At 59.8% G+C, this 24,496-nt stretch overlaps 1 protein-coding gene across 2 annotated transcripts in view; it reads left to right on the forward strand.

The window, feature by feature from the left end:
• The window catches only part of SLIT3 (slit guidance ligand 3), a 552,483-nt gene that overhangs the window by 449,530 nt on the left and 78,457 nt on the right, over positions 1 to 24,496 (forward strand). For both annotated transcript variants that reach the window (XM_036240296.1, XM_036240297.1), the window contains exons 10-14: positions 158 to 229; positions 4,880 to 4,951; positions 8,180 to 8,251; positions 17,855 to 17,998; positions 19,608 to 19,771. In XM_036240296.1, the coding sequence (XP_036096189.1) occupies positions 158 to 229; positions 4,880 to 4,951; positions 8,180 to 8,251; positions 17,855 to 17,998; positions 19,608 to 19,771 (524 nt within the window). The remainder of the gene's footprint in view (positions 1 to 157; positions 230 to 4,879; positions 4,952 to 8,179; positions 8,252 to 17,854; positions 17,999 to 19,607; positions 19,772 to 24,496) is intronic.

Consider the following 24,496-nt stretch of genomic DNA (forward strand, 5'->3'; position numbering starts at 1 on the left):
ACCAGAACTTGAGCCTCCGGCCTTTGCAGGGTTGGCCTGGCCTCCTTGACCCAGCACGTGTGCCATGTGGTGGCCGAGCCCGTGCTGTCCGAGGCCCTCAGCAGCCACCGGTTGGCGGGCGGATGGTTAATTGACCGCTCTCTGCTCTGTTTCCCAGACGCCTGGAGCAGAACTCCATCAAGTCCATCCCTGCGGGAGCCTTCACCCAGTACAAGAAACTGAAGCGGATGTGAGTCTCCCCTGGGAGGAACCAGCCCACATGTTTTCAGTTCGGGGGGTAAATGTCACGTGTAGAGGGCAGGCTGCTCAGGTGACAAGCCGTGTCCCATTCCTCTGGGACAGTCCGGCACAGTCAGACCTCGAAGGCGCCCCTGAGGCGGGAGGCAGGGTTCGGAAGTGTTGCGCTCAGACAGTGGTAGAAGGGTTGCGACACCCACCCGGGCACCCGGGCCCTTGGAAAGCTACGGGCCTCTCCAGCCAGGGCAAAGGAAAATGGTCCGGCGGGAGGTGGAGCTCAGTCGGCCTAAACACGCACCTCTGTTACTGCTCCCTGGCCTCGGAGACGTGGACCTGGCGTAGGAGCTTCCGTGGACGTGACGGGGGCCCTGTGGCATTGCGCAGCACTGTCACCCACAGCAGGCCACAGCCAGGCCCCGTCTTCAGCAGACGCTCCGTGAGCGCCGCTGTGCGTCGGGAGCTGTGCTGGGGTCTGTGGACAGCGCGGTGAACCAAGACGAAGCCGCTCTCACGGGCTCGCAGATCCACGAGGAAGAGCTCGGGAAATTAACGTGATGAGCCCTGGAAGCGGCCCAGCACTGACAGCGAAACGAGGGACGGAACAGAGAGGGACGGGGTGCGCTTTCGGAGGGTTTGGCCGTGCAGGCCTCTGTGCAGGGGACCCGGGCAGAGGAAACGAGCCCTGACCACCTCGGAGGGAAGGACTCGCGGAGGCCGCGGCCGCGAGCGTGGGAGGTGAGTGGGGCAGAGCAGAGCGGCACTGGTGCTGGCGAGGCAGGGAAGGCCCGGGTCCGTGGACCCTTGGACTGTGGTGAGAACGTCCTGTTCTCTCCCAGTGAGAGAAGGAGGTTCTTATCCTCCAGCCCTACGACTTGTCTGAGACCACCCCCGACACCCTCCACCGGCACGGCGATGCCACCACCCAGCCTTCTTCATCACATGACCGCCTTGAGCCCTGCCCTGTGCGTCACCCAGACCTGGGCGCTCCGACGGGGGCTAGGAGGAGTCGGAACGGCCCGTCCATTGCTGTCACAGATACTGAGAACCCGGGAGGGAGACGCCTTCCCCTGTCCCAGGCCGAGACAGCGTGTGTCGCATCAGTCACCAAGAGGCTGCTTTCGCAGCACTGAGGTGCTCTCTGGCCCCCAGAGGGGTGAGAGGGCCGGCGGGGATGCGCAGGTGTCCGCTGTCCCCTCCGCTCCGGGCGGGTGCATCCTGACACATCGTGTCCCTCGGGGAGGGCGCCTGCCTCAAAGAGGTTAACTGCTGCTGACTCCTTTTGTGCTAAAAATAAACACCCAGCGGAGCAGTGGCGGCGGTAGACTTCACCCTCAGCCCTCGGGAAGCCGACTTCCCAGCTCCCTGGAAATCCAAACCAAACACGCTCTTCTCCTGGCGCAATTCCAGAAGTGGAAAGCAGCCTAATGAGGCGGCCCTCGGCACGGTCTCCTTCCCGCCCCTTGGCAGCGTCCCTGCCGCCGGAGCTGTATAAATATAGGCCTTAATATTTAAAACCTGGGGCCATTAATCTCCTGGGCTCCTTGCTTCCCAGCTCCCTTTCCCATCCCACCCCCCAATTCATTTTTAAAGCCCAGCTTGATTATGCAGCCAGATAGTAATTTCAGTGAAAAATGACAAGTTCAGTCACTGCCCCAACCTATATCTCTTGCATGATTTAAGCTACTGCTCTAATTTTTCGTGAAGTCCAGGTAATTTAGAGCTCGGCTATGTTTTACTGACCTCTCTTCATCCCGTGATCTGCGCATTCAAAATTCACAAGGCCTTCTCAGTTACGACCTGGGAAGCGCATTTAATTTTTGATCACTTCTATTGATATTTATTACAAGGCCCCTTTTTTTCCCCGAGCGAATGGTGGTAGGGAAGAGAGACCACTTAAAATGTTTCCGACTCACAGAATTCCAGAAGCCCCTACTGACACACGATGGTGAGAGAAGCAGGATCCCTGGAGAGAGGGGATCTAGAACCCTGGTGTGAGCTCCTCCAAGGTGCACGTGCCAAGTTCATCCCTGTTATCCAGCACAAACAGGTCTCCCTTCAGTGTGCACAGACCACATCCTTCTCGCCTCTCTAATGATGAGACAACGAGGAAGGTTTCTCCCTGAATGAGTGGCTTTGTCCCCACCGCTGTCCAGTGGTCGGCTTAGTATAACAGTATCTCCAGGTGAAAACTAGTATCCAGGAAGGGAAGCCGTTTTTAGGGAGAATCCGAGGCGTGGGAGAGGAGCCCTCCGTCCCACGGGGTTGGGTCGCGCCGTCTCGGGAACAGCCGTGCTGTGCGGCAGGACCTGCGCGTTGAGCTCTTCATCTGCAGGACGTTGGGTGGAGCCGGATTCCCCAGGCCCCCGGTCTGTGCCGCACACCTCGCTTCCCCCCTGACCCTGGGCACTGGGCGTGGCCACTTCTGTCCCAAATAGTCTGTAAAGACCACGCCCTCTCGGTCTTTCCGTGGATAAACCCCAGGAGCCTGGAGTGGGTCTGAGACTGACCCAGCCCTAAACCCTGCAGCCTGCAGTCTGCCTCAGGGACCTGCTTGGACATCACCTGGAAATTGTAACGTACGCCGATGTCTGACCCCCGTTCCCCAGCCAACCAAACCACACAGCCCGTGAGTGCGTTTTAATGAACGCCCCGGTGAGGTTTTGAGGTTTGAGAACCCCTGGTCGAGAGTGACCCAAACGCCCAGTGTCTGATCTGGGGCCACCCTGGGGTGGGTGGGAGGGGTCGAGCACAGAGACAGGGTCACCGGACGCCTTTCCCAGGCTGCGTCCTGCCCAGGGCCGCTGCGTTCTGCTTCCATCACAGCGAGTGCAAGGCAGACGCGAGAGGCTGGCTCTTGACCTCAACAGCCGAGTCCCTCGGGACCCAGGCTCTTCACCTCGCAGGGCTGCTGGGTCTTCCTGAAGAGTGAAGAACTGAGATGGCGTGGCCCTGAGGGTCCATCCCCAGCTGGACTATTACTTCTCCGCTGTCCACCCCCCACCATGTCCAAACCACGAGGCCTCTCACCGACCGCCGTAAGGGCTGGGACCCAAGTCCCGTTGGGGACTGAAAACCAGTTGGCCCTCGCAGGCTAAGGCAGAGGGCTGACCCACTGCCCGCAGTGTTTCCTCGGCGTGCTGGGCGTCTGAGTGCCTCCGAGGGACATCCCAGGATCGGGAGAGAAACAGCCGCAGCAGCGAAACGGTTGCGTCACCAGCCTGATCTGAACTCAGACCTTCACGCTCCCCTGGAACTCCTTGCTGGGCCGCCGTGCTGAAGGTGAGCAAGAGCAGGACAACCCGGGCATTTGCCTGGTAAGACCCTGGTACAGCACGGAGCGCTGAAGACCAGCCGGGGTAAGCAGATGGGTTTGCAAGCACAACCTGTGGATTTGTCACGGTCATCTCTCCAGCACAGGGATCAGCTCGACAGCTATGCTAAGAAGCCCGGACCTGCGACGTGTCTTTCAAGGTGCAGGCTTTGGAAGCTGGGAGGAAAGGGGCAGAGGCCCGGGCAAAGGAGGTCGCAGCCCTGCAGAAGGCTTTCAGGGGGCGGGGAGACACAGGCTCAGAGTGTGCTTCGGAGACCGGGGCTGGGGAGTCCGGCCCCACGGGAGGCAATGGCCGAAGAACCTGCTTAGATGTGCTTTCTCCTCGACATTCCCTTGCCTCCTCCTTGTTGACCTGCCAAGACCCCAACTTCCCTTCTTCTGCACAAAAGCAAAGACCCATTGATTTATTTCATTAAAGAGAAAGACCTGGAGAGGTGCCCTGTCGTTGGAAATCAGAGCATCTCCCCTCCAGTGACAGGGGCCCAGAGGCCATCCCTGAGCTAATGACACTGAGCCGAGTGTCCTCCTCAGTGAAGCGCCCTTAGCAAGAACTAGAGGCCCGGTGCTCCGAGGCCACTGGGGTGCTGGAGAACGGGCAGCCCCCTGGCTCTGAGGAAGACCCCAGGTTAGCTGCCTTCTGACACACAGCCTCCCTCTCGCTCACACCATCCCAGAGCCCGGACACCCCGGGCCTGCGGCTGCCCTGTGCAGGGAGCACCGCCAGCGGCAAATCCAGGGCTCAGAGCCGCCCCCGGGGCCTCACGGGGAGTTCCAGCACGCGGCCAGAGGAGGCCCTGGGCCAGGCCGAGCCTGAAGCCCTGCTCAGAAGCTCCTTGCAGGCCAAGGAGGAAAAGTCGCTGGGGCGGTGAAATGGCTCAGGACTTTTGGAGAGAAAAGTAAGCATTTGCTGAGGCACGAGGCCAAAGAGGGTGCCTCGGGGACCCCGGCCTGTGTTTGATGGGGCCGGTTTCTGCTTCGTTCATGCTACAATTGTTGGGGCCCTAACGTGGCTGGGTGCAGTTGCTCACCTACAAAACGAGGGCTCACAGGTGCAAAGCCACGTGTCAAGGTCAGGGTGCCACAGGGGGGTGTGCTGCGAGCCGGGAAGGGGACAGGGATGCAGAGGGCTTCGTCACGAGGCCGGCACCGCATGGTCTCGAAGGCCCTTCTCTGGCACCTTGCGCTCTGAATCAGTAAGTCGGCTGCTTCGTTCATTCTCACCGTTTGAACACCTGCAGTGGTTGGATGGCACTTGGGGGTGGCCGTGCTCCCTCTGAGCCGTGCTCTCAGACTCTCCGTTCATGTTTTCAGAGACATCAGCAAGAATCAGATATCGGACATCGCGCCCGACGCCTTCCAGGGCCTGAAATCGCTCACGTCACTGTAAGTGGGGAGCGGAGTCGCGGGCGCAGGGCCGGGGGCGGGGCGCGTCCATATTTCTCAGGCTTTATGTTCCCTTGCACACTCGTGGCAGCCTGGTAAGAGGAACAAATATCTCCTCGGGGGGAATTGATCTTGGGGAATATTTCTACAACCCAAATGCGTTATTTTTATTGATTAAGTGCCCGGCAGCCTTCCCAGTTATTGGCTTTTCATTAGAATGCATCTCATACTCTAACCACGTCCCCCTCCCCCAGGCCTGGCGGCTCTCGAAGGAGAGAGGACTGTAACGTGTGTTTATTACCCATGGGCCGTTTCCCGCACGTGGCCTTGTCCAGGGAGGAGCTAATGTTCCTCCCCTGCTTTTCAGATTTTTTTCTCCAAACCAGCCTCATGGCGGCTGTTTGAGAAAACATCAGCCCCATCCTGTAAGTCCTTCCTTCCTCTGACTTCGACACCCTAGGGCAGCCCACTGGGTGGAACAAAGCCTTGCCTGGGGGGGGGGCTCCGAGACCCCCCGGGGCATGAAAGGTTGAAGCTTTGCCCTGGATCTATCAGTGACTGGTGGGGGGGGCACCGGGGACAGTGATCGCTTCCTGCCTGGCGCCCATTGGATGGTGACTGATGGCAGCGACTGGCATAATTGGCATACTCATCACACCGGTGCCCCTCTGGGAGCCCTGCAAGTCTCCCCCACACAGCGACCTCTGCCACAGCGTCGTTCTCCTCCACGCACGTGGGTGACCAGAGCCCCACAGAGACCAAGTGTCACCGTTTCCATGCTGGATCGCTGGCATCTCAGCCAGGACCTGGCACACGGTTACCGTACGAAAGAAATCTCGGTGAGTGCAACTCACCGAGGTCCTCTGCAGCGAGTGGGGGCAGCAGGGTGTGGACTCAAGCAGTGTGACCCCAGGATCCACGGCCGTCGCGCTGCCTCTGGGACTAATGCGGAGAGTGGACAGTGGGACACAGCAGAGGTCCCATCGGTTGAGGTGATTTGTGTCACTGGGTGACCTGCCCCCCTGGGCGAGAGTAAGGATGCTCAGAGCCGGCGGCCCACACTGGTCCTCTGTTTGCTTAATTCACGAGTGGGCGGGTAAGAAGATACACGTCTGCCCCACCTGGACCCGTCACGCTGAGAACGCCGAGGACAGGAAGTCCCTTGATTGGGCTGCGGCTGGCTGCTTCCAGAGGGCGTTGGTCTCACTGACGGGCGGGACACCTGGCTGGGATCTCAAAGACAGGACTGTGTGAGATTAGCGTCTGCTCATTGTGCCGAAGATCACAGAGGAGAAGGGAGAGCGTTGCGGCCACCAGGATCCCGCCCTGCCCCACCCCGGTCCCCTTGCCTGGTGTCCCTGTGCTGGACACAGTGGGGTGCTCCCGGTCTTGCAGGAAAAGAAATTCCAAATACAGTTGCCAAACATGAAACCGGCACGCCACTGGCCAATGCTGCGTAAGGGAGGCCCCCTCACCCCCAGTCCACGCTCACCCGCTCAGGGGACACCTTCTGTGTGCTGAGAGCCATCGGCACTGAGAATGTGGCTGTGAGCTGACAGGTGGGGCCCTGGGCCTCGGGCAGCTTTGAACACCAACCACTCAGGCACACTCAGGAGCAGCCGCGGTGAAGGGCAGGAAGCCTTGACCCACACCTGCCCCTTCATTCTTTCCACAGAAGTGATTGTGCCGGACCCCTGTTCAGTCCTCAGCCCTGGGGATCCGCTGGGAGCCAGCCACCTGCGGTCACCACACACAGCCTGTTCAAGGGCCAGTGCGGAGGCAGAATGTTTCCATAAGTAATAAAACATGACATAGTGAAAAGTGAGAAAGAAATAAAATAGGGGGACGGGTAGTGGAAAACATTAACTGAAGTGTTCAGGAGAACCTTCCCAAGGAAGAGACGCTGGAGCTCGAGCCCGGAAGGTCTGAAGACAGCGGTCAGGCAAGAGCTGGGGGGAGGCGGGGGGCGCTGCACCCGGATGCCCCTGGGTGGGCCCCCCACCCAAGTCAGCCTGCTGGAGAGGGATGAGGACCCACTAGGCTTGGGACGTCCCATACGGATGCATGGTGGGTGACGTGAGGACCCTGCCCCAGACCCCTGGTCCCACTGCCCCACCAGGTCCTGCCGTGTAGAAGTTGGGACATCAGCGGAGTCAGACAGACAGTGACATTACTACCCCGGGCACAGTGAGCCGTCGGGCATGACTATGAATTAGAATGTGGGCCTGAGCCATCATGCTGACTTTCACTTAGTCATTAACTTGTTGAAACATTCATGAAACACACCTGCAGGCTGAGTGAGACACTCAGCCTTCACCCCTGGTGGCGTCCAGAAAACGGGGTTTGGTGCCTCTCTCCCATTCGCCATCTCCTCGTCCTAACATTTCACCTCCTCAGAGACACACAACAGCCCGAGTGAGGCCTGGATACTGCATTCGCTCGGTGCGCTTCAGGGCCCAAGAGGGAATTAAAAACCAAAAACAAACCAACAAGAACCCTCCTGAGCTAAGTTCCCTCCATCTCAGAGGAGGCTGGACCCAGGAGACAGCCAAGCCTCCGTCGTGGCTGAGACCAGAGGAGGCCGGAGGGTCTTCAGCGCCTGTGCTGAGGGCCAGCAGGACCCACTGGGCACGGGCCTGGCGAGGAAGACCCAGCAGGCTCTTCCACAAGCTTCGCAAGTGACCAGAGACCAGCCAGGAAGGGCAGACCCCGTGTGAGGGGCAGAAGAACTCAGAGTCCCTCAGTTCCTGGAGCTCCAAGAACAGGAAGACCGGCCGAGTGTGGGAGCTGCCGTCCTGCCGAGCTCACACTGCGATGTTGAAAGGAAGCGTCCCGTAGACTAGGCTCAGCCCAATCAGTGCTCACTGAAGACGAGAGGACACGGGCCAGCCAGCTTCCCCCACATCTTATTTATTGCCGGGGTGTGGGTCACATCAGCAACTCGGGGAGACACCACAAAGGGACCATCTCTTCCTGCTGTGCATTGAGCTGGGCTGCCCAGGGGTGAAGAGCCCGGAGCCCACTGCTCCTCACATCCCGGACAGCCTGGCCCTCCTGCCCCGGCGGCATGCCTGCTGCCTCCCTGTGAGGAGAAGGGGCCAGGCGCAGCAGGGAGGGGACACTCTGACAGTCCTTCCCGGGAGCTGGCTGAGGGGCCGGCCTCCCTCACGAGTGGGCCCCGGCAGCCTCGAATCCACGGTAACCGCTGTCTTCTCCGTCCTTTTCCAGGGTGCTCTACGGGAACAAGATCACGGAGATTGCCAAGGGACTGTTCGATGGGCTGGTGTCCCTACAGCTGCTGTGAGTAGGACCTTTGTCACTCTTTGTGTCTCGGAGACTGTTGGCGGGCTCTGTCCTGCAAACTTCGAGCCATGCTCTGTAGAGTTCTTTTGACTTCATGCCCCCCAAAAGGGAAAAATTCTGTGCTGCTCACCCCTTACCTCCATCGCCTCCTTCTGTTGGAAGGAGAGCTGGGGAGTGGCTGAGGGCAGCCAGGATCACTGTGAGCAAACCGAAATGACCGCGCTCAGGAGCTGGCCCCGGCGTAGCACTAACCGTAGGTCTGCAGGCTGGAAACTAAGCCAGAGTTGGCTCCTCCAAAGGGAGCACCTTGCACGTGTGTGCTCGGGAGAGAGAACCAGCACACCGAATCCCAGAGCCGAAGCCGCCGAAACAGAGCTGCCGGTGGACGTGACCTTGAAGGGGGGCGAAATAATGAGAGAGGAGTACAATCAGTCACGGATGTGACTCTGTCAGGGTAAGATATGGCTGAGAGGGGCGTGTTTATTTAATTTAAGGAAGATGTGCTGCCTTGTATTTTAAGCTCCGGGATTATTTATTTGCATTTATTTCATGCTGGTCATTTGAGCTTAAGTGTTTGAAGAAGATAATTGAACTCTGATGTGGAGAGGCCAAGAAAGAAATTTAGCTCATCCTATATTTTAAGATTCTGTGACAGGGGAGAGTTATCTCCGGCGTGTGAGTGAGTCACTGTGGCATCTACGCCCATCTTCTGTGGGCGTGGGATGGAAGCGTGTGCGTGTGTGTGTACACGTCCATGTGTGCTCCGTAGCTGCACCAGGTGCCTCCTGGTATTGGGCTCGAGTGTCCTGTGAGCAGTGAAGAATATGAGGTGTGGACACCATCATGGAGCTTACCGGGTCCGGGGGCCCAGAAGGTCCCGCCCTCTGACCAGCCCAGGATGCATGCTCACAGAGGTGTGTGTCTGAGTTCAGGTGAGCGAGTGCATGTGAGTGCACACGTGTACGTGTGCATCTTTAAAATCACCTCCAAGTCCCAGGCAGCGAGGAAGGGCGAGGGGCCTGCCTCCCTGCTCCCCTGTGGTTAATGCAGCTGCAGCCTGAGGCTGCAGACAGGAGGTCAGGCGGGGTCCCCTGGCGGGTGAGCAGCCAGGAGCAAGGATGGAGAGAGGAGGTCGGCAACAGGTCCCACGTGGTGGTGCCCAAAACTCTCAGGAAAGAGGAGGTGAGACTTCTCCAGCCTTTCCCTCGGCCATCTCCCCTCTCCACCCTGCTCCAGCTCTCTGCAGTCCCGCCTCGCAGACTGTCTTCGGCAGCACAGGTCGTGAATCGCGTCGCGGTGAGACGCCCAGCTGGTGTCCAGGCAGCGTCCACCCGACCAGTAGTCAGGCTTGTTCCAAACAAGTGAGATCAAGAGGAGGAAGAGCCTGCGTCTCTTTCTCGGCACCTCCCTCGCCTCCGCCCCGTGTGCGTCCCACTCTGTGTGGGGGCGTCTCTGTGCTCAGAGGTCCCAGCCCTCCGCGGGCCTTTCAGGCTATCCGTTGGGATGACGGGCCGGGCTGTGCAGGGAGCTGGGTGTCTCACAGATGGTGTTCTTTGCTTGTGGCAAAGAAACTGTAAGTTACAACCGCCACCATGAGGCTAGTTAACCGTAGCTACTAATCCCTTGAAAGAAGAGTAGCAATAGCATCGGCCTCAAGGTAGATTTGGGGGTGTTGTGTTCCCCGGGGCTGGGGTGAATAGCCTTTTCCAATATCCTTTTCCAGTCTGTGTGCTTGGTAGGAGGAGGAAAATGCCCTTGCAGGCGTGAAGGACAAACACAGCGTGCATCCAGGTGCCTAGCACGGAGCCAAGATGCGCTAGGTGCAGGTTTTTTAGAAACGGAGATGTCTCCTGGCTTGGCGCTGACGGCCGTCAGGAGCTCATAGACGCGCGGGACTTTACGGGAGCTGAGGAGGCAACTCCAGTTTCACGCCATCATTTTAAGCAGGATGGGACTGAACGGCGGGGAGGAGAGACAAAGCACCGCCCCCACCCCCACCCCGCGACCAGGAGTTGACAGGACTCAGGCAGGCTGCTTCCAGAAAGACCAGCGGGTGCCGCCGTCATTGGGTTTGACCTGTTGTCCAGCCCCTGGAAAGCGGGTCCTGATTAGATCTAATTTAGCGCTCAGCCCGCTGCAGATTGGATTTCTCCTTGTTAGGCTGGAGACATTCTGATAAGAAGGCTCTGATTAGAAGGCTCTGGTAGTCTGGGTAATTTCCTCTCCTTTGACTCCAAGGCTTTTTGCGTGAGGTTCATGTTTTTTCTTCTCGCTCCGTCTCTCGAAGTGTCGGTAGATACAGAGCCACTCCATCTTCCCCTCATGTGGTGACTGTGGGTCTTCCCTTCGGGGCACCTGTCATGATGCTGCAGTAATCAAGTGGGCACGCTGTGGTGGGCCATCCGCCTGCCCTCCCCTCCCCACCTCTCCAAACTTTTCAGCCACCCCACCAAACGTGCCCGGCCTGGAAGGCACACAGCCTTCCCGAGTCATTTTCAAAATAGCTGGTATGTCACCCTGCACTCCCCCAAACAGCCTCAGCTCCTGCGGACATTCGCTGCACGAACTCACATTAGTCATTAGTAACAGCCCTCATTATATTCGGGGGTGCTGGGAAGCGAGTCAGGTGCCCAACTGAACAAGAAGTGTCCTTAGAGACCCCTCCTGAACCACTGAGACCCGGAGACACTCAGAATCCAGGTCAGGACAGGACATGCCGCTGGGCAGTGCCCCCAGCTCCAAGGCCAGGAGCCGTCGGACGACCAGAGACGTGACCTCTCCTCCCAGGCCCCTCACCTTGCAGCTCAGGGGTGCGTCATCCTGGAGGCAAGAAAAGAGGTCACTCTACTTTTGACGGGCAGCTGCACGCCGGCACGACAGCCCCCGCCTCCGGGAAAGGAGCATTCGTGGTTCACTGATCGCGGGGACGATGGGAAAGCCACTCGCGGGTGGGGCAGTCATCGGAGGCGGACGCTCTCCTGTGACGCTGGCCCCGTTCGACGTTAAGCCTCCTCCGGGAGGTCTTACACCAGACCAGACTGCCTTGGGACTGGAATTCGTTAAGACAACCGAGGCACCTGTTGTGTGATTTTCTTGGAAGGCAGACAAGACCATTTGAGGATCTTGGAGTTTGCCAAGCGACCTGCCAATTACCGGGCAGTGAGTGAAACGTCACTCCCAGTGGCTCACCCTCGGTGGCTGCTTCGCGGCTATGGCTGCGGCTGCCCGAAACAGCGGCTGACCCTGCCTGGGCGCTCGCCTGCTCCAGGCCTGCACCGAGGGGTGTCTCCTCCCGCTTCACGGGATGCCGAGGGGAAGGGGCTGCTGAAAGGGCCACTTTACAGATGGGGAAACTGAGGCACTGAAGGGCCAGGCAACGTGGCCATTGTCACTCAGCATGGACGCGACGGAGCCTTGGAACCCAGGCGGCCGGATTCTGGGGTCCATGCCGGAGACGTCTGCCTCAGACCCGGGCACGGGCAGGTCTGCAGAGGCTCCTCTGTGATGCACGGAGCAGGAGTCTCTCTGGCGAGCGAGGAGGGAGGGGCTGTGAGTCAGCTCCTCGTGCTGTGCCTCCGTCGCACAGAACTTGCCCTGAGCCCTGTAAGGTGGCGATGAGGAGCCGTGTGCTTGAAGCCGGGAGAGGTGCGGTGCCGAGGGTGCTCCCAGCAGTGGTAGACTCGCTCTCTGATTCGTTCCCGAGGGAGGGGCTGGTCCCTCTCCTGCACCTGGCGCTCCTAGGGACGCCCTTGGAGGACTCGGTCTGCAATCGTTCCATGCTTGGTCGCTGCGTGAATGGTCTCTTAAGGACTTATTCGTAACCAGGTACCAGGTAGGCAGGCGACCACCCTTCTTGCTGTTGGGGGATGGAGGGCGCAAGCCAGTTGCACTAGGTGAGCCTGTTGGATCCGATAGCAGGTGATGGCCCCTTGGCCTGGCTGTCAGAGCCGCAGCCTCCCACTGGCTACCTGAGGAAGGCCGGTTCCTGCGCCCTGCTCCGGGGCCCTCCTGTGTCCGCGGCGTTGAAGAAGAACGTGTTTTTCAGACCGGCCACCAGATAGCATGGCTGCGTTTGCCATTTCCCTCGCATCGGGCGTCACCATGACAACCCACAGCCCGTGACCAGCAGTACAGTCATTATCAGGAGAGAGGTGAACAGTCTCCTTGCCCCTCGTTGGGACTAGGAGGGTTCCTCCTGCGTCCTCTAGGGAGCGTTTAGTGTGCCGTGGCCCGGACGCCACTCCCACGCGCAGAGAAGGTTCTGGGCAGGTCAGATTTCCCGATCTCGTGGCACCAAGTCTCACCAGTTCCCTCCCCACGTCCAGTAAGTTGCTGAAGATCACAATAGATCCCCCATATTTCATAGGGGAAGGACAAGAGCATGTTTGTTCTAAGGCAAGAGAGTGGTCTTTATTACAGTTAATGAGTAAAGACATTCCGGATGGCAGAGGGTTAATTCTAGAGACAGTTTTGTTAAAGAGGAAGACACGTTAATGAGGGAGGTTTGTGTATCCTGCAGCTAAATCAGGGGTCCCTAGTAGCACCCCTAACTGATGCCCTCACTAATAGTTTATGCCGATGTGTAATGGTACTGGACGCTGCCAGGGATGCATCAAGGACTTTATTTTTAATAACAACAAGCCTTTATAACAACCATTTTTAAAAAGTCTTCTATGCCATGTGGTTGTTGATGCCTTCTTTCCTCCTGTGTGCCCCCATCTGAGTGTTCATGGAGCAGCAAGTGACTCCCAGCCTTGCGCTAGGAACAGGGGCTCCTCGAAGCCCCTCAGCAGGAGCCAGGGCCCGCCCTTCCAGCCTGGGGTCTTTCCCGGAGGGGCTCCCTCTGTTCCCAGGAGGGGTGCCCTTTCTCGGCACCAGCCTTCGGAGAAGACCTTGCACCACAGCGTCTGGAAAATGCTTCTGGCGTTGCCAGACCCCCCTCACAGGAGGAGGAGACCGCTGTCTTCGGCAGCCCCACGGCAGCCGCGGAGAATGTAAACACCCCGGAAAGGTGGCTCTGGGCCCCCGAATCCACATGTGGACCACTGGAGTTGCCAAGGTGATTTTAATGCAATTTATCGTTCAACCTGATCCCAGATGTTCGCATTCTCCAAGGCTTTGCAGCCGAGGCCGGCAGGCCCCAGGGGAATCATCGGGGAAAGGTCCGGCCAAGGGTAGAAGCTAAACACGGCGCCTCCGTGGTCTCTGCCCACTGGCCTCTTGGGGGGGTGGGTGTGGCGGGTCCTTTCTACTGCTGAGGGTGGAACTCACTCCCCACGTCACCCAGACCCTGAACGAACGAAGCTGCAGCCGTCCCGGGCTCTCCTGGCCCGGCCAGCTCCAGTCCCCTAGCGGAAGGGCTGGAGGCACAGGGCCCCCCTTGGCCAAGATGCGGGGTGTTCACTTTCTCCCTCGAGCCCCAGCTCTGTGATTCCCAGGGGCCCCCACTTCCTGCCTGGCTTCCCTGAAGGCAGCAGCTCCTGGAGGGGATTAGCTCAGCAGCAGCACCGTGTCGGTTAGCGGATGGGCTGAGTGCTAATACCTCTTGACACGGACCATCTGTGGAAGCCGAGTGCCCCGTGGAGGGGGTGCTCACACTTGGCAGTGAGTGAGGAAGGTGACATGTGTGCATTCCCACCCTCGGGTGTGCCGCTCACCTTCACTTCCTCTGACAGAGCCTGGCTCCTCCAGTTTCGTTTTATTATGGAGTCCTGACCACGCTGACGGGTGAGGCTACAAGGGTGAAGGGCCGTCCCTCCCGTAAGCATTAGGTGATTCCCAGGTCCCTCCGTGAGCGGGGCTGAGCGTCAGGGTGGATGGTGGGCAGAGGTACTCGGCTTCCTGAGGCCCAGAGTGACCTGTCAGATGGATACGACACTTACTTCCGGCTGGGCGGAGATTCAGTGAGCTAATATTCAAAAGGTGCGTGCCGGGTGCCTGGCCACACACAGAGCTTATTACCTGCTAGGTGTGACCTAACGTATTACCTGTTAGGGCATGTGGCCCCAGCTGTTCACCTGGCCTGAGCATCTCAGCCCCCCCTCCCCTCTTGTTTGTATGACCTCTCAGGTTCCTTTGGGAGGTGGGTCTGGGAGCAGGTGTCCTCACAGCATGGTTGGATCTGCTTCTGGGGAAATATTTATGAGCACGATGCGCCCCCAGCCCCTGACTCACTGGCTCCAGCAGTAAGCAGATCAAATGAGATCCAGTTGGGGCATCCAGGTTTTGAGTTTGCACCCAGGCAGCGCCTTGACCAGAGCAAGCTGGAGCACCCCGTCTTTCACGAGGGATGCAGTCACTGCTGCTTCCTTGTCCCCTGGTCTGCCCAGAGGAGACTGAGGGTTCAGGATGAGGGGAGCCCAGAGACAAGAGTTAGTTGCCAGCTCCCAAGTCAGCACTTAGTCAGTGGTCCCTAAAGGCTGCAACCCCACTCTGAGCAGGTGTGAGCCATCAGCGCGGCACCTGCCACTCAGTGCCAATGGCAGCCTGGTGAGCAGCCTAGCTCCGTGGGTGCCAAGTCCGCCCTGAGCGTCGCCAGGACCCCTGATGCCTCTACACAACCAAGAAGCGAGCAGAGTCTCCTAGACGCAACCAGCCCCCCTCCGTCTGAAGCACACCCGGGTGCTTCCCGAAACCAGCAAAAAGGGCCCCTCGCCAGACAGGACCACCGTCCGTCGGATAGGAGAAAAGAGTATGGATTGTGTGTGGTGGGTAAGAGATGAGAGTTGGGGTCAAGCAGGTTGGAGCTTCACTGACTGCTGGGTGACCTTCGTCACGTCCATCGCCACTCTGACCCTCAGTTTCCTCATCGGCAAAATGCGGACAGTCACAGCGCCGCTGTGAGGCGGAGGGAAGACAGCACGGAAAGTGCTTTGAGGGAGGCCTGGCGAGGGCTGCACAGAGCTGTGGTCTCCGGAGAGGCTGCTGCTCTTTATCAGTTCTCACCGCCCGCCGCTCCCCTGGGGGCACGAGCCGGGGCAGGTCAAGAAGGAGGGAGAGTCGATCCCTCCATGAGGAGGGAGAAGGCCCGTGTGCGGGACTTCTTGTAGAACAGCCGAACCCCCTTCCAAGTGGTCGTTTACTCTCTATTCGCAACATGATCGGGTGTTTTTTAAATTCCCCTCCAAGGTGTCCACGTGCCACACAGCGCAGGGATCCGGTCCCCGAAGCAGACGGAGAGTCGGAGCGGCCAGCCTTCCTCCCAGAGGAGAGCGGGCAGGGCACAGGCCGTGAGCTCTTGCCAGGGCTGGGGTCACTGAGGCTCTCCGGCGTCTCAACCTGGACAAGCAGCTTAGTGTCATCTCCCCCTGCGCCTCGGCGCCTGGCCCCAGGGAGCCGAGCATCCCGGGGGCGCAACGGGCCGGAGCCCGCCCTCCGCGTTTCCCTGAGCTCCTGCAGCACGCGGGTGGCCGTGCTGTCTCCACCGAGCAGCTCTGCCAGCCTGGGTGGTGTTGACACCTTGTATCTCTGCAGCAGACCCCATGCTGAGAAATCTGGACGCAGCAGGGAGCAAGAAAGTATCTGGAGCTGGAAAAATAAGCCTCTGTAGTTCCGAGGGGAGCAGAGAGCTGCCAGGGTGGGATGCGGTTTGGATGCCCTTTCAAGGCAGGTCAGAGTCGCCACCCACTCCCCCCACGGCCATCCTTGACCAGTGCCCACACTCCCAGAGCCAAGTCCTGCAGTCGGGCTTACACAGAGCTGCACTAGGCTCTCACATATAAATGCCTGCTCAGGCGGGGTAGACGGAATCGGGGAGGGTAGGCGATAGGGAGCGGTGAGGACTGTGGCAACCAGAGAGCGTCATTCTACTGAAGGGGCCAGCCCCTCCATAGCTGCCTCCTGCGGACCCAGTATTTCTAGAGCTTCCGAAATTTTCTTCAAGAGAAAATAGAAATCTGGTGTGTGTGTGTGTGTGTGTGTGTGTGAGAGAGAGAGAGAGAGAGATTTCCCAATTTTTAAAATAGTGGGAAGACTGAAGGAACATATATATGTGCGGGATTTTGGAATATATTGTGTCCTTGGGCCGTCAGATTGGCACGTCTGACCTGACCTCTATCCTAAATGGTTCACTATCTCTAGCCCAGACGATGCCCTCAGAAGGCCCTGAATATCAAGGTTTGGAACAAGTCATTGACCACGTACTTTTTTAAAAAAACAACAAACAAGCCAAAAAGTGTGTGTGTGCGAAGGGTCCATTCGTGCTAACTCTTGGGTACGTGGCCCGTGGGTCCTCTGGCTTTTCTCGGTGTCTCTGCTCCACAGCCTGCTTCTTGGGATGCCAGGGCCGAGTGGCCTTGACAGTGTGATCTGTAAGGCACAGGACATTCTCGGGGGGAAAGCCACGAGGGGTGTAGACATGTGGCTGGGGAAAGAAGGCACATGCAGAAGACAGTGACCCTCCAGAGACCCGAACGAGCTAACGACTTCTGGTGTGCCCCCTGGAGATGCGTAGGACCTCAGAGAGACCCCCCCGAACTCTCGGCCTCAGTTTACCCCCCTGTAACTGATGAGGCTGGCCCTGCCCATCTGCCCAGGTCGTGAGAACACTGGGCCGTCAGAAAGGCACGTTGGGAACCACGAGAAGTTCCAGCAACTCAAGGCAGGAGGACGTCGACGCGAGCCCTGGGTCCCTGCCCATTATCAGCCAGATTCACGGGCCGTTCTTCTTGCACTTGTCACGGCCACAGCTGCCTGCGGCAGGGACAGGCGGCAAGGTGACTCAGCTGCCACGGCAGCCCCACCACTCCGGCTGAAGTCCCCCCGGGCCCTGGCCTCCAGGGCCTCCGGAGACCAGGCAGCCTGTTAGGACCCGCGCGGTCACTCCCCGCGAGGGAAGCTCCGAGCCAGCCTTGAAAATGAGAGTTTTCGACATTCGACGCTTAGCTAGCTGGTTAGTTTAGTTCCCCCTCTTCCATTTAAGAGGGAGGAAGAAATGAGTTCAAGCCAGTTTCAAGGACACCGCTTGTCTGTCTGGGAAATGTGGGTCCTAAGGGGACCCCATTTGCTTGACTTCCCAGATCCGGATCCTTTCTGGAGAGGTGCCCGTAGCCTCCACAGCGCCGTCTGTGCCGGACCCGAGCCCCACCCGAAGGCCCGGGATGCAGAGAGCACACGCCTACCCCTGGGCACACTGCTTCCGGGAGGAGGACCTCTCGCTTCCACCAGATTCCCAGTGGGACGAGCGACCTGAAAGGACTTGAAGGACCCTCCTGCGTCCACGTTGTCCTTAGTCAGCCAACTAAAGCTTGAACACGGTGTGGCACATGGCCTGGGGGCACACGGGGTCCTGGAACCTCCACGTTCTAGAGCAGACAGCCACGCATGGGGGTGCCGTCGCCAGCATGGGTTCAAGGGAAGGGTTCTGCCATCTGGCTGATGGCAGAGTGCGGCGCGGCGTCCACCGTGCCAGGTGTGCCAGGGCCCAGGCATCTCCCACGTTTCTGTGGCCGCAGGAGCGCCAGTTCCCTTTTCTCTCCGCACAGCAGCAGGAGCCCGCGGCTCTGCCCAGAGCACCGGGAGGTCTGCAGGCCCTGCAGGTGCAGCCCTGGCCCGAGGCGGATGACAGGACCGGTGAGTCACCAGCCTCTCTTGTGCTTGCAGCCTCCTCAATGCCAACAAGATCAACTGCCTGCGGGTGAACACGTTCCAGGACCTGCAGAACCTCAACCTGCTCTCGCTCTATGACAACAAGCTGCAGACCATCAGCAAGGGGCTCTTCGCCCCTCTGCAGGCCATCCAGACCCTGTGAGTATGCCCAGGCAGCAGGCGACCCCCAACGTGAGGGCCGAGTGCGCACGCCCAGGAGTCGAGAGCCTGCCATGAGAACAGAGTGAGGGCCCTGGTACCAGCGTACCCGCCTGAACACTCACGTGACGCTTGGCCACGCTCGGTGCTTCTGCTGGGCACAAACCTGTAAGCCTCCTAACAGCCCTGTGAGGTGGGTGCTGTTAGGGTCCCCCAGTTCTGCGTGAGGAAGCCAAAGCTCAGAGAGGTTAGGTAACTTACTCAAGGTTGCACAGCTAGGAAGAATCAGGATTTGAATCCAGGCAGAGTTGCTGCTCAGCTGTTCTCTTAATCACTGCAGCCACTTTTTTCTGAACAGGCTCCATCTCTGAGGGTTACCCACATTACTGACCCCCCATCTGGGCCCCCTGGGAGGGAGAATTTCACCTCCCCCTTGGGAGAAGACCCTCACTCCGAGCACTGCAGATGTTCATAAATGTTCCGTTAGATAGCTGACCACTGAGGACAGATCTCAGGCCATGTTTTCGATGGCCCCAGCCCGAGGCCCAGACCCACCCCAGCCGGTACCTGACCGTGAGCCTGGAGGCCTCTGGAGACTTGCAGTCACTGGCCCCTGGCAAGAGACAGGAACTAATAAAGAGCAAGAACAGCTGCTACCTATCAACCCCCGGCCCATGCCCAGCCCTGTGCAGCTTCACAGTTTCCTTGCTGAGCCAAGGAAGCAGACACGGCGCCGCTCTCACACCGCTAGGCCACCACCACAGCACCACCACATGTGGAACGCCCACCGCTAGGCCACCACCACAGCACCACCACCACATGTGGAACACCCACCACTAGGCCACCACCGCAGCACCACCACCACATGTGGAACGCCCACCGCTAGGCCACCACCACAGCACCACCACTACATGTGGAACACCCACCACTAGGCCACCACCACAGCACCACCACTACATGTGGAACGCCCACCACTAGGCCACCACCACAGCACCACCACCACATGTGGAACACCCACCACTAGGCCACCACCACAGCACCACCACCACATGTGGAACACCCACCACTAGGCCACCACCGCAGCACCACCACCACATGTGGAACGCCCACCGCTAGGCCACCACCACAGCACCACCACCACATGTGGAACACCCACCACTAGGCCACCACCGCAGCACCACCACCACATGTGGAACACCCACCACTAGGCCACCACCGCAGCACCACCACCACATGTGGAACGCTCGCCGTGTGCGGGGCACCCTGCCAGCTGCTTCGCCCGCCTGCTGTGAGTGGCAGGCGTAGGATGCAGTCTCCCCTAAGCACTGGCCCTAGGCCTGCAGCCGGCTTTGCCCGTCAGGACTGGCACGGGTGAGAGTCGAGGGGCTCAGTGGTGAGTCCCGCCTCTGCCCGCTGCACCTGTGACTGTCTGTGCAGACCGTGGGCCTTGGCTCTCTCTCTGGTTCTCTCTGGAAGCAGCCCGAGCCCCCGAGGCCTCCTGGGCGATGCGGAGGGGCTCCCGGCACCGCTTGCAGGGCACAGCAGCAGGCAGGGTGGGCTGGAGCCGGCAGCAGGGGTCACTCCTGATTCACTCCCCTCCCTCCCGCAGCCACTTAGCCCAAAACCCATTTGTGTGCGACTGCCACTTGAAGTGGCTGGCCGACTACCTGCAGGACAACCCCATCGAGACCAGCGGGGCCCGCTGCAGCAGCCCGCGGCGGCTGGCCAACAAGCGCATCAGCCAGGTCAAGAGCAAGAAGTTCCGCTGCTCAGGTAATCAGGTTAGGGGGCTGGGCCCCACTCTCCCGCTCGAGCCCAGCAGCCCCGGAGAGGCCCGTAATCCGATCTGGAGGGCTCCTGGGGAGCGTCTTTGCAAATTAAATTGGGGAAATCCAGTTAGTCCTGCAGAAAACCAATTACCTTATGGATTTAAAATAAAACACACACACACAGTAAAATCATGGCGTGGGGGATGCGTGGTCAGGAGAGGCAGAGCACAGTGGAAGGCATCTCCAGGGTGAGGTGGACGCAGGAGGTTGGGGCAGGCTTTCACACGGTTTTTGTGGGGGTTTCTAAAGCGTGCCCCCCAAGTGACAGGTAGAGAAACACTCCGCAGGCCAGGCTGCAGGCAGCGGGGAATCTCGGGGGCCTCTTATCCCCTCTGCGACCACCTTGCTCCAGACCTTCGACCACAGTGTATTGTGACCGGTTCCACGGACACGTCCGCCAGCTGTCTCCCCCCTCCAGACGGGTGCACACTAGGGAGAACAGCGAAGCCTTGCTCTCCAGTGCCCGGGCGTGCTCTCCCACCTGGCCCCCCACGGCGCCAGGAAGGACACCGGGCTGAATGGCAGGGGGGTCTCCACTCCTCTTGGCCCAGCAGCTAGGGGAAGGGGCAGTTCAAATGACTGGCTTCTGTGTCGTCGGCTCCTGGAGACAGACCACTGAGCCGCGCGTGCTCCCAGCTGGGAGGGCGACCACGTGGTCGCCCTGTGTGCCAGCAAGGACCTCTCTTCGCCCCGCCGAGCGTGGAGGGGAGCGGGCTCGCCCAGGACAGTGCAGTGTGGACACTGGGCGCCGGGGAGGACCGGCAGGCAGGCCTCTGCGGTTTGCAAGACTTCCTTGTCCTCTCCGGCAAACGCTTTGCTCCCCAGAGTCTCCGGAGTGGCCAACTTTAGCTGCCTTATTTTTCAACAGAAGCAAATACCCGGAGAGGACTTGGGGATGACAGGGAGTTGGTGGCCCTAGGAGACGCTGCTCCTGATGTATCTTCCCCAGAATAACCACGTCCATTGTGAGAGCAGTTCCTCGCCTAGGGTGAGCGCTGTGCTGAGTGCTTCCGCTTCGGTTTGGTTCCTCCAGCAGGCCTGTGAGGGCAGCAGAGGGAGCCAAGGGCTCGGAGGGGAAGGGGCACCCCGAGATCACAGCCAGCAATGGTGGAGGCAGGGCAGGCGCCAGGTCCAGCGTCTGGGAGACAAGGAGCATTTGGGGAGGAGGTCCGGCGGCTTCAATGACTTTCTCTCCCAGGCTCCTTCCCACCCCCACCCCACCCCTGAAGTCTGTCCGAGCTCCGCCCCCAGCCCAGAGCCGCCATCTGAGACACACCGGCCTGTCCCAGGAGCCTGTCCTCATGACTCTCCCTTGTGTCCTCCCCGTTGTGTCCTCCACTCCTGCCTGTCTGGCCACGGCCGAGCTCATCAGCTCTGACAGGCAGCTATGCCCAAGAAGGGGAGGGGTAAGAGGTCGAGGAAGGCAGGGTGCCACCTGCCACCCCAGTCCCTCAGTCTCACGGGGCTGCTGTCATGGTGCCGGGCTCCTGGTTGATGCCTGGGCGTCTCCCAGGGACAGTCTTGCGGTTGCCTCGGCATGACCGTAGGCTGGGGCTGGGGTGGGGGTGGAACAGGAGAAAGAGAAAGGAGCCAGTGGCCCCAGGACAGGACAGTAGAGCGGAGCTGTAAGTCTGGCTTTCTGTGATGGTTGGAAACACAGAAGAAACAGGCAAGGAGAAGGGGTGGGGGGTCCCGGATGGACCCTCTCTGAACATCTTTTCTAAAATCAATCCCGAGCAGAAGTGTTACCGCTCTCCAGGCAGAGAGGCCGAGCTCTCTGAACCTGACGGACAGCATGGCACATGCTCCATGTTCTGTAGCCGCAGAGAGGGGCCGCGGAGCTGTGGCCCAGCTCAAGGCCGTGGCTTCGGACGTGGCCCGGACCCGCCTTGGCCGTGGGGAGACAGAAGCCTGGGTCTAAAGCTGCTTCAGGAGGCTCCAGGAGAAAGAAGGGGGGCGGGTGACACGTAGTGGGCTTGACAGATAATAACTCTGCGTTTTACTTTCCCTTAAAAGCACCCATTGCAAAGACAGCTGATGTAATTAGGAGCCAATTCGAGAGCTGCTGCCGCAACACATAAAGCCCCCCACGGGCCAGGCGTCTGGCTCTGCAGCTGCCCCGTGTCTGCCTCCAGCAGCTGCGCCCACCTCTCTGGGCAGCAGCTTCAGGTCAGAGGTGAGGACAGCCAGCTGGGGCCATCTGACCACCCGAGTAAGTCGTCCGGCTGCCTGGGGCCCCAGGCCCCGCTCCGGCCAGCACTTGGCTGCTGGAAGATACTTCTTCCAACCTGCCTCCTCGGTGTGGGTGTGGACATCCCGTCAGCGAGAAGAAACGCTCGTGGTGGAAAGTCCAGAGGGCGGGGACTCATACGTCCATAACGGGCAGACAGCAAGACTCCGCTCAGGGAACTGGGGTGTAGGGAGCCACCCTGTCCGTGCTAGAGAGGAAGAAATGGGGCCCACCTGGAAGAAAGGTATCAGAGTAGTAATTTCAAGATAAGATCTGAAACCCAGGTCTTAGAATGTACTGTGAAGATTCTTGGTCACTTTCTCCCCAATCCTTCCACTTGCTTGTGTTGAGGAAACCAGAGAAGAACCATCTCATCGGTTTTCAGGCTTGGAGGCAGGGGCCCGGGGGGCTGAACTGTCCCTGCTTGTCTGGGGGCCACCAAACCCCCAAACCAGAGCACTGACAGAGCCCTGCGTGGCTGGGATCAAAGGAGCTGAGTCTGAGTTATGGTGGCCAACTCCAGTTGGTCAGATGGGGGTGCTTACAAAGATGAGGGGCCAGACCCGGAGCTGTGCAGTGACCTTGGCTCACTGGTCCACCACTGCCAACGACCTGTGCCCTGTCGAGATGCTGAGACCATCTTGTCCCACAACCACATTGTGGCAGAGCAGTGACCCCGTCCGTCCCTCCTGGCAGAGGGCAGCACGGGGGGGGTCCCAATCGCCTGGCCTCGGATCTGGTCTCTTCAGGGTGCACATATCTCCTTGGAAACGGCCCCGATCTCTTGCAGATGGGAATAGAAAGACGGGGCATTGTCATTTGGGCCCTCGGCAGAGGTGGCGGTTGCCCCACACACCCGTTCCGTGTTCACAGCCATGGAGGAAGTCAGGACAGACCCAGACCTGCCTTCCCCGTCCCGGCTTCTCTTAGTCCCGGGAGGCTCCTCGCCCCAGGGAGCCCCGGCCACCGCCTCTGCAGGTCCGCGTTCCCAGACCGCGGTGGCTGGGGGTGTCCAGGCCCACGGGTGGGGCCCCCTGGCTCCCCTTCTTCCTTCCTCACCAGAACAAGTAGTTCTCTCAACTCCACCCACCCCACCCTATCCGGGGTGATCCGGGAGGAAAGTCTGTCAGCCAGAGGGTTTCTGGGGACCCTGAAGGACACTGAGGAGACTCGTGGAGGGTGGCACGTCAGAGCGCTTTTCCTGGAGCCCCGGGAACTGTGGCATCTCCCAAGCAGGGGCTGGGGAGCAGCTGTGATGGAGGCCCCTGGCGGCAGGGGCCCTCGGTGCACAGCCTACGGAAGATGCTCCTGCCGAGTTGGACATGTTATCGGCTCAGAGGGCGTGACTGTGTGGGGTGCAGAGGCTCAGGTCAGGCCTGTGGTAGAGCAGACCCCTGACTTCTCATCCTCTTGGGAAGGACCGTTCTGCCCTGGAACTCCTGAGCGGGGGTGTCTGTAGTCTCCCACCCTCTCCTCCCTTCCTCCTGTGTCTCTCCTGGGGCGGGGCACGGGGCAGGGGGCTCCTGTCTTCGGAGGTGCTCCCGTGGAACCCACTCCTGGTACTAATCACGCTCGGCGGGGGCCTCCTCGGCTGCCGCTTCTCCACGCTGCTTCCTCTGAATGCTCCTGTCCTCTCTCTGACGCTGCTTCCTGACCTTGACTCTGACCGGTCACGTGGGGCTTTCCTTTGTGCTTGATCTAACCATGTGGTGGAACGATCGAAACGGAACATGGTTCTGTCAAGCACCGCGGAAAGCACCGCGCTCTGCTGCAGCATGGCCCGCCACCGCCGCCACCGCTGGACACCTCTTCTCTGCTCGGGGCGCGCAGCCCACCACCCGCCAGACCCGCCTCCCCCGGCAGCGCCCCAGAGGGGGGTGGGCTCTCGGGCGTCCCCAGCCCCTCCCCCGGCAGGGAGCAGAACAGGCTGGATCTGTACCCCACCTACCCCCAGGGGGCCGCCATCCCCAGCCTCGGCCAGCGGGTAAAGGAGACAGGTCCCCGCTCAGAAACACTGTCGTAGCTTCCGTTCAAGGGGAACTGGTACACCCAAAGCACAGGCCCCATGGTCTCGTGGAACAATCCCAGCCCAAGGTCATTTTCCCCAGTGGCAGCCAACCCGAAGGTCACGGTGCTTGCGGCCCGGCCCCACCTGCCATCTTTACTGGAAGCACGGGGAAGGGATGTGAGCACCTGAGTGGGGGGCACTGGTGTGAGTCTGAGACTTTGGGTCAAACCTGTGAGACTCCTCTGAACCTGACCCGCAGTCCTCACGAGCACTCGGCCCTGTTCCCCGTGCAGACTGAAGTCCAGTCTCGTTCCTTGACCCTCCAAGCAGTTGCCATGGAGGTCAAAGACTCTTTCCATGGTGCTGGCTCAATGCCTCAGGGGGCTGTGCTGTGTCCGACCATGAAGAGAGGGGTCATGGCACCCCCCTGT

This window comes from Molossus molossus, unplaced genomic scaffold (genome assembly GCF_014108415.1).
Source record: "Molossus molossus isolate mMolMol1 unplaced genomic scaffold, mMolMol1.p scaffold_m16_p_4, whole genome shotgun sequence".
NCBI lineage: Eukaryota > Metazoa > Chordata > Mammalia > Chiroptera > Molossidae > Molossus > Molossus molossus.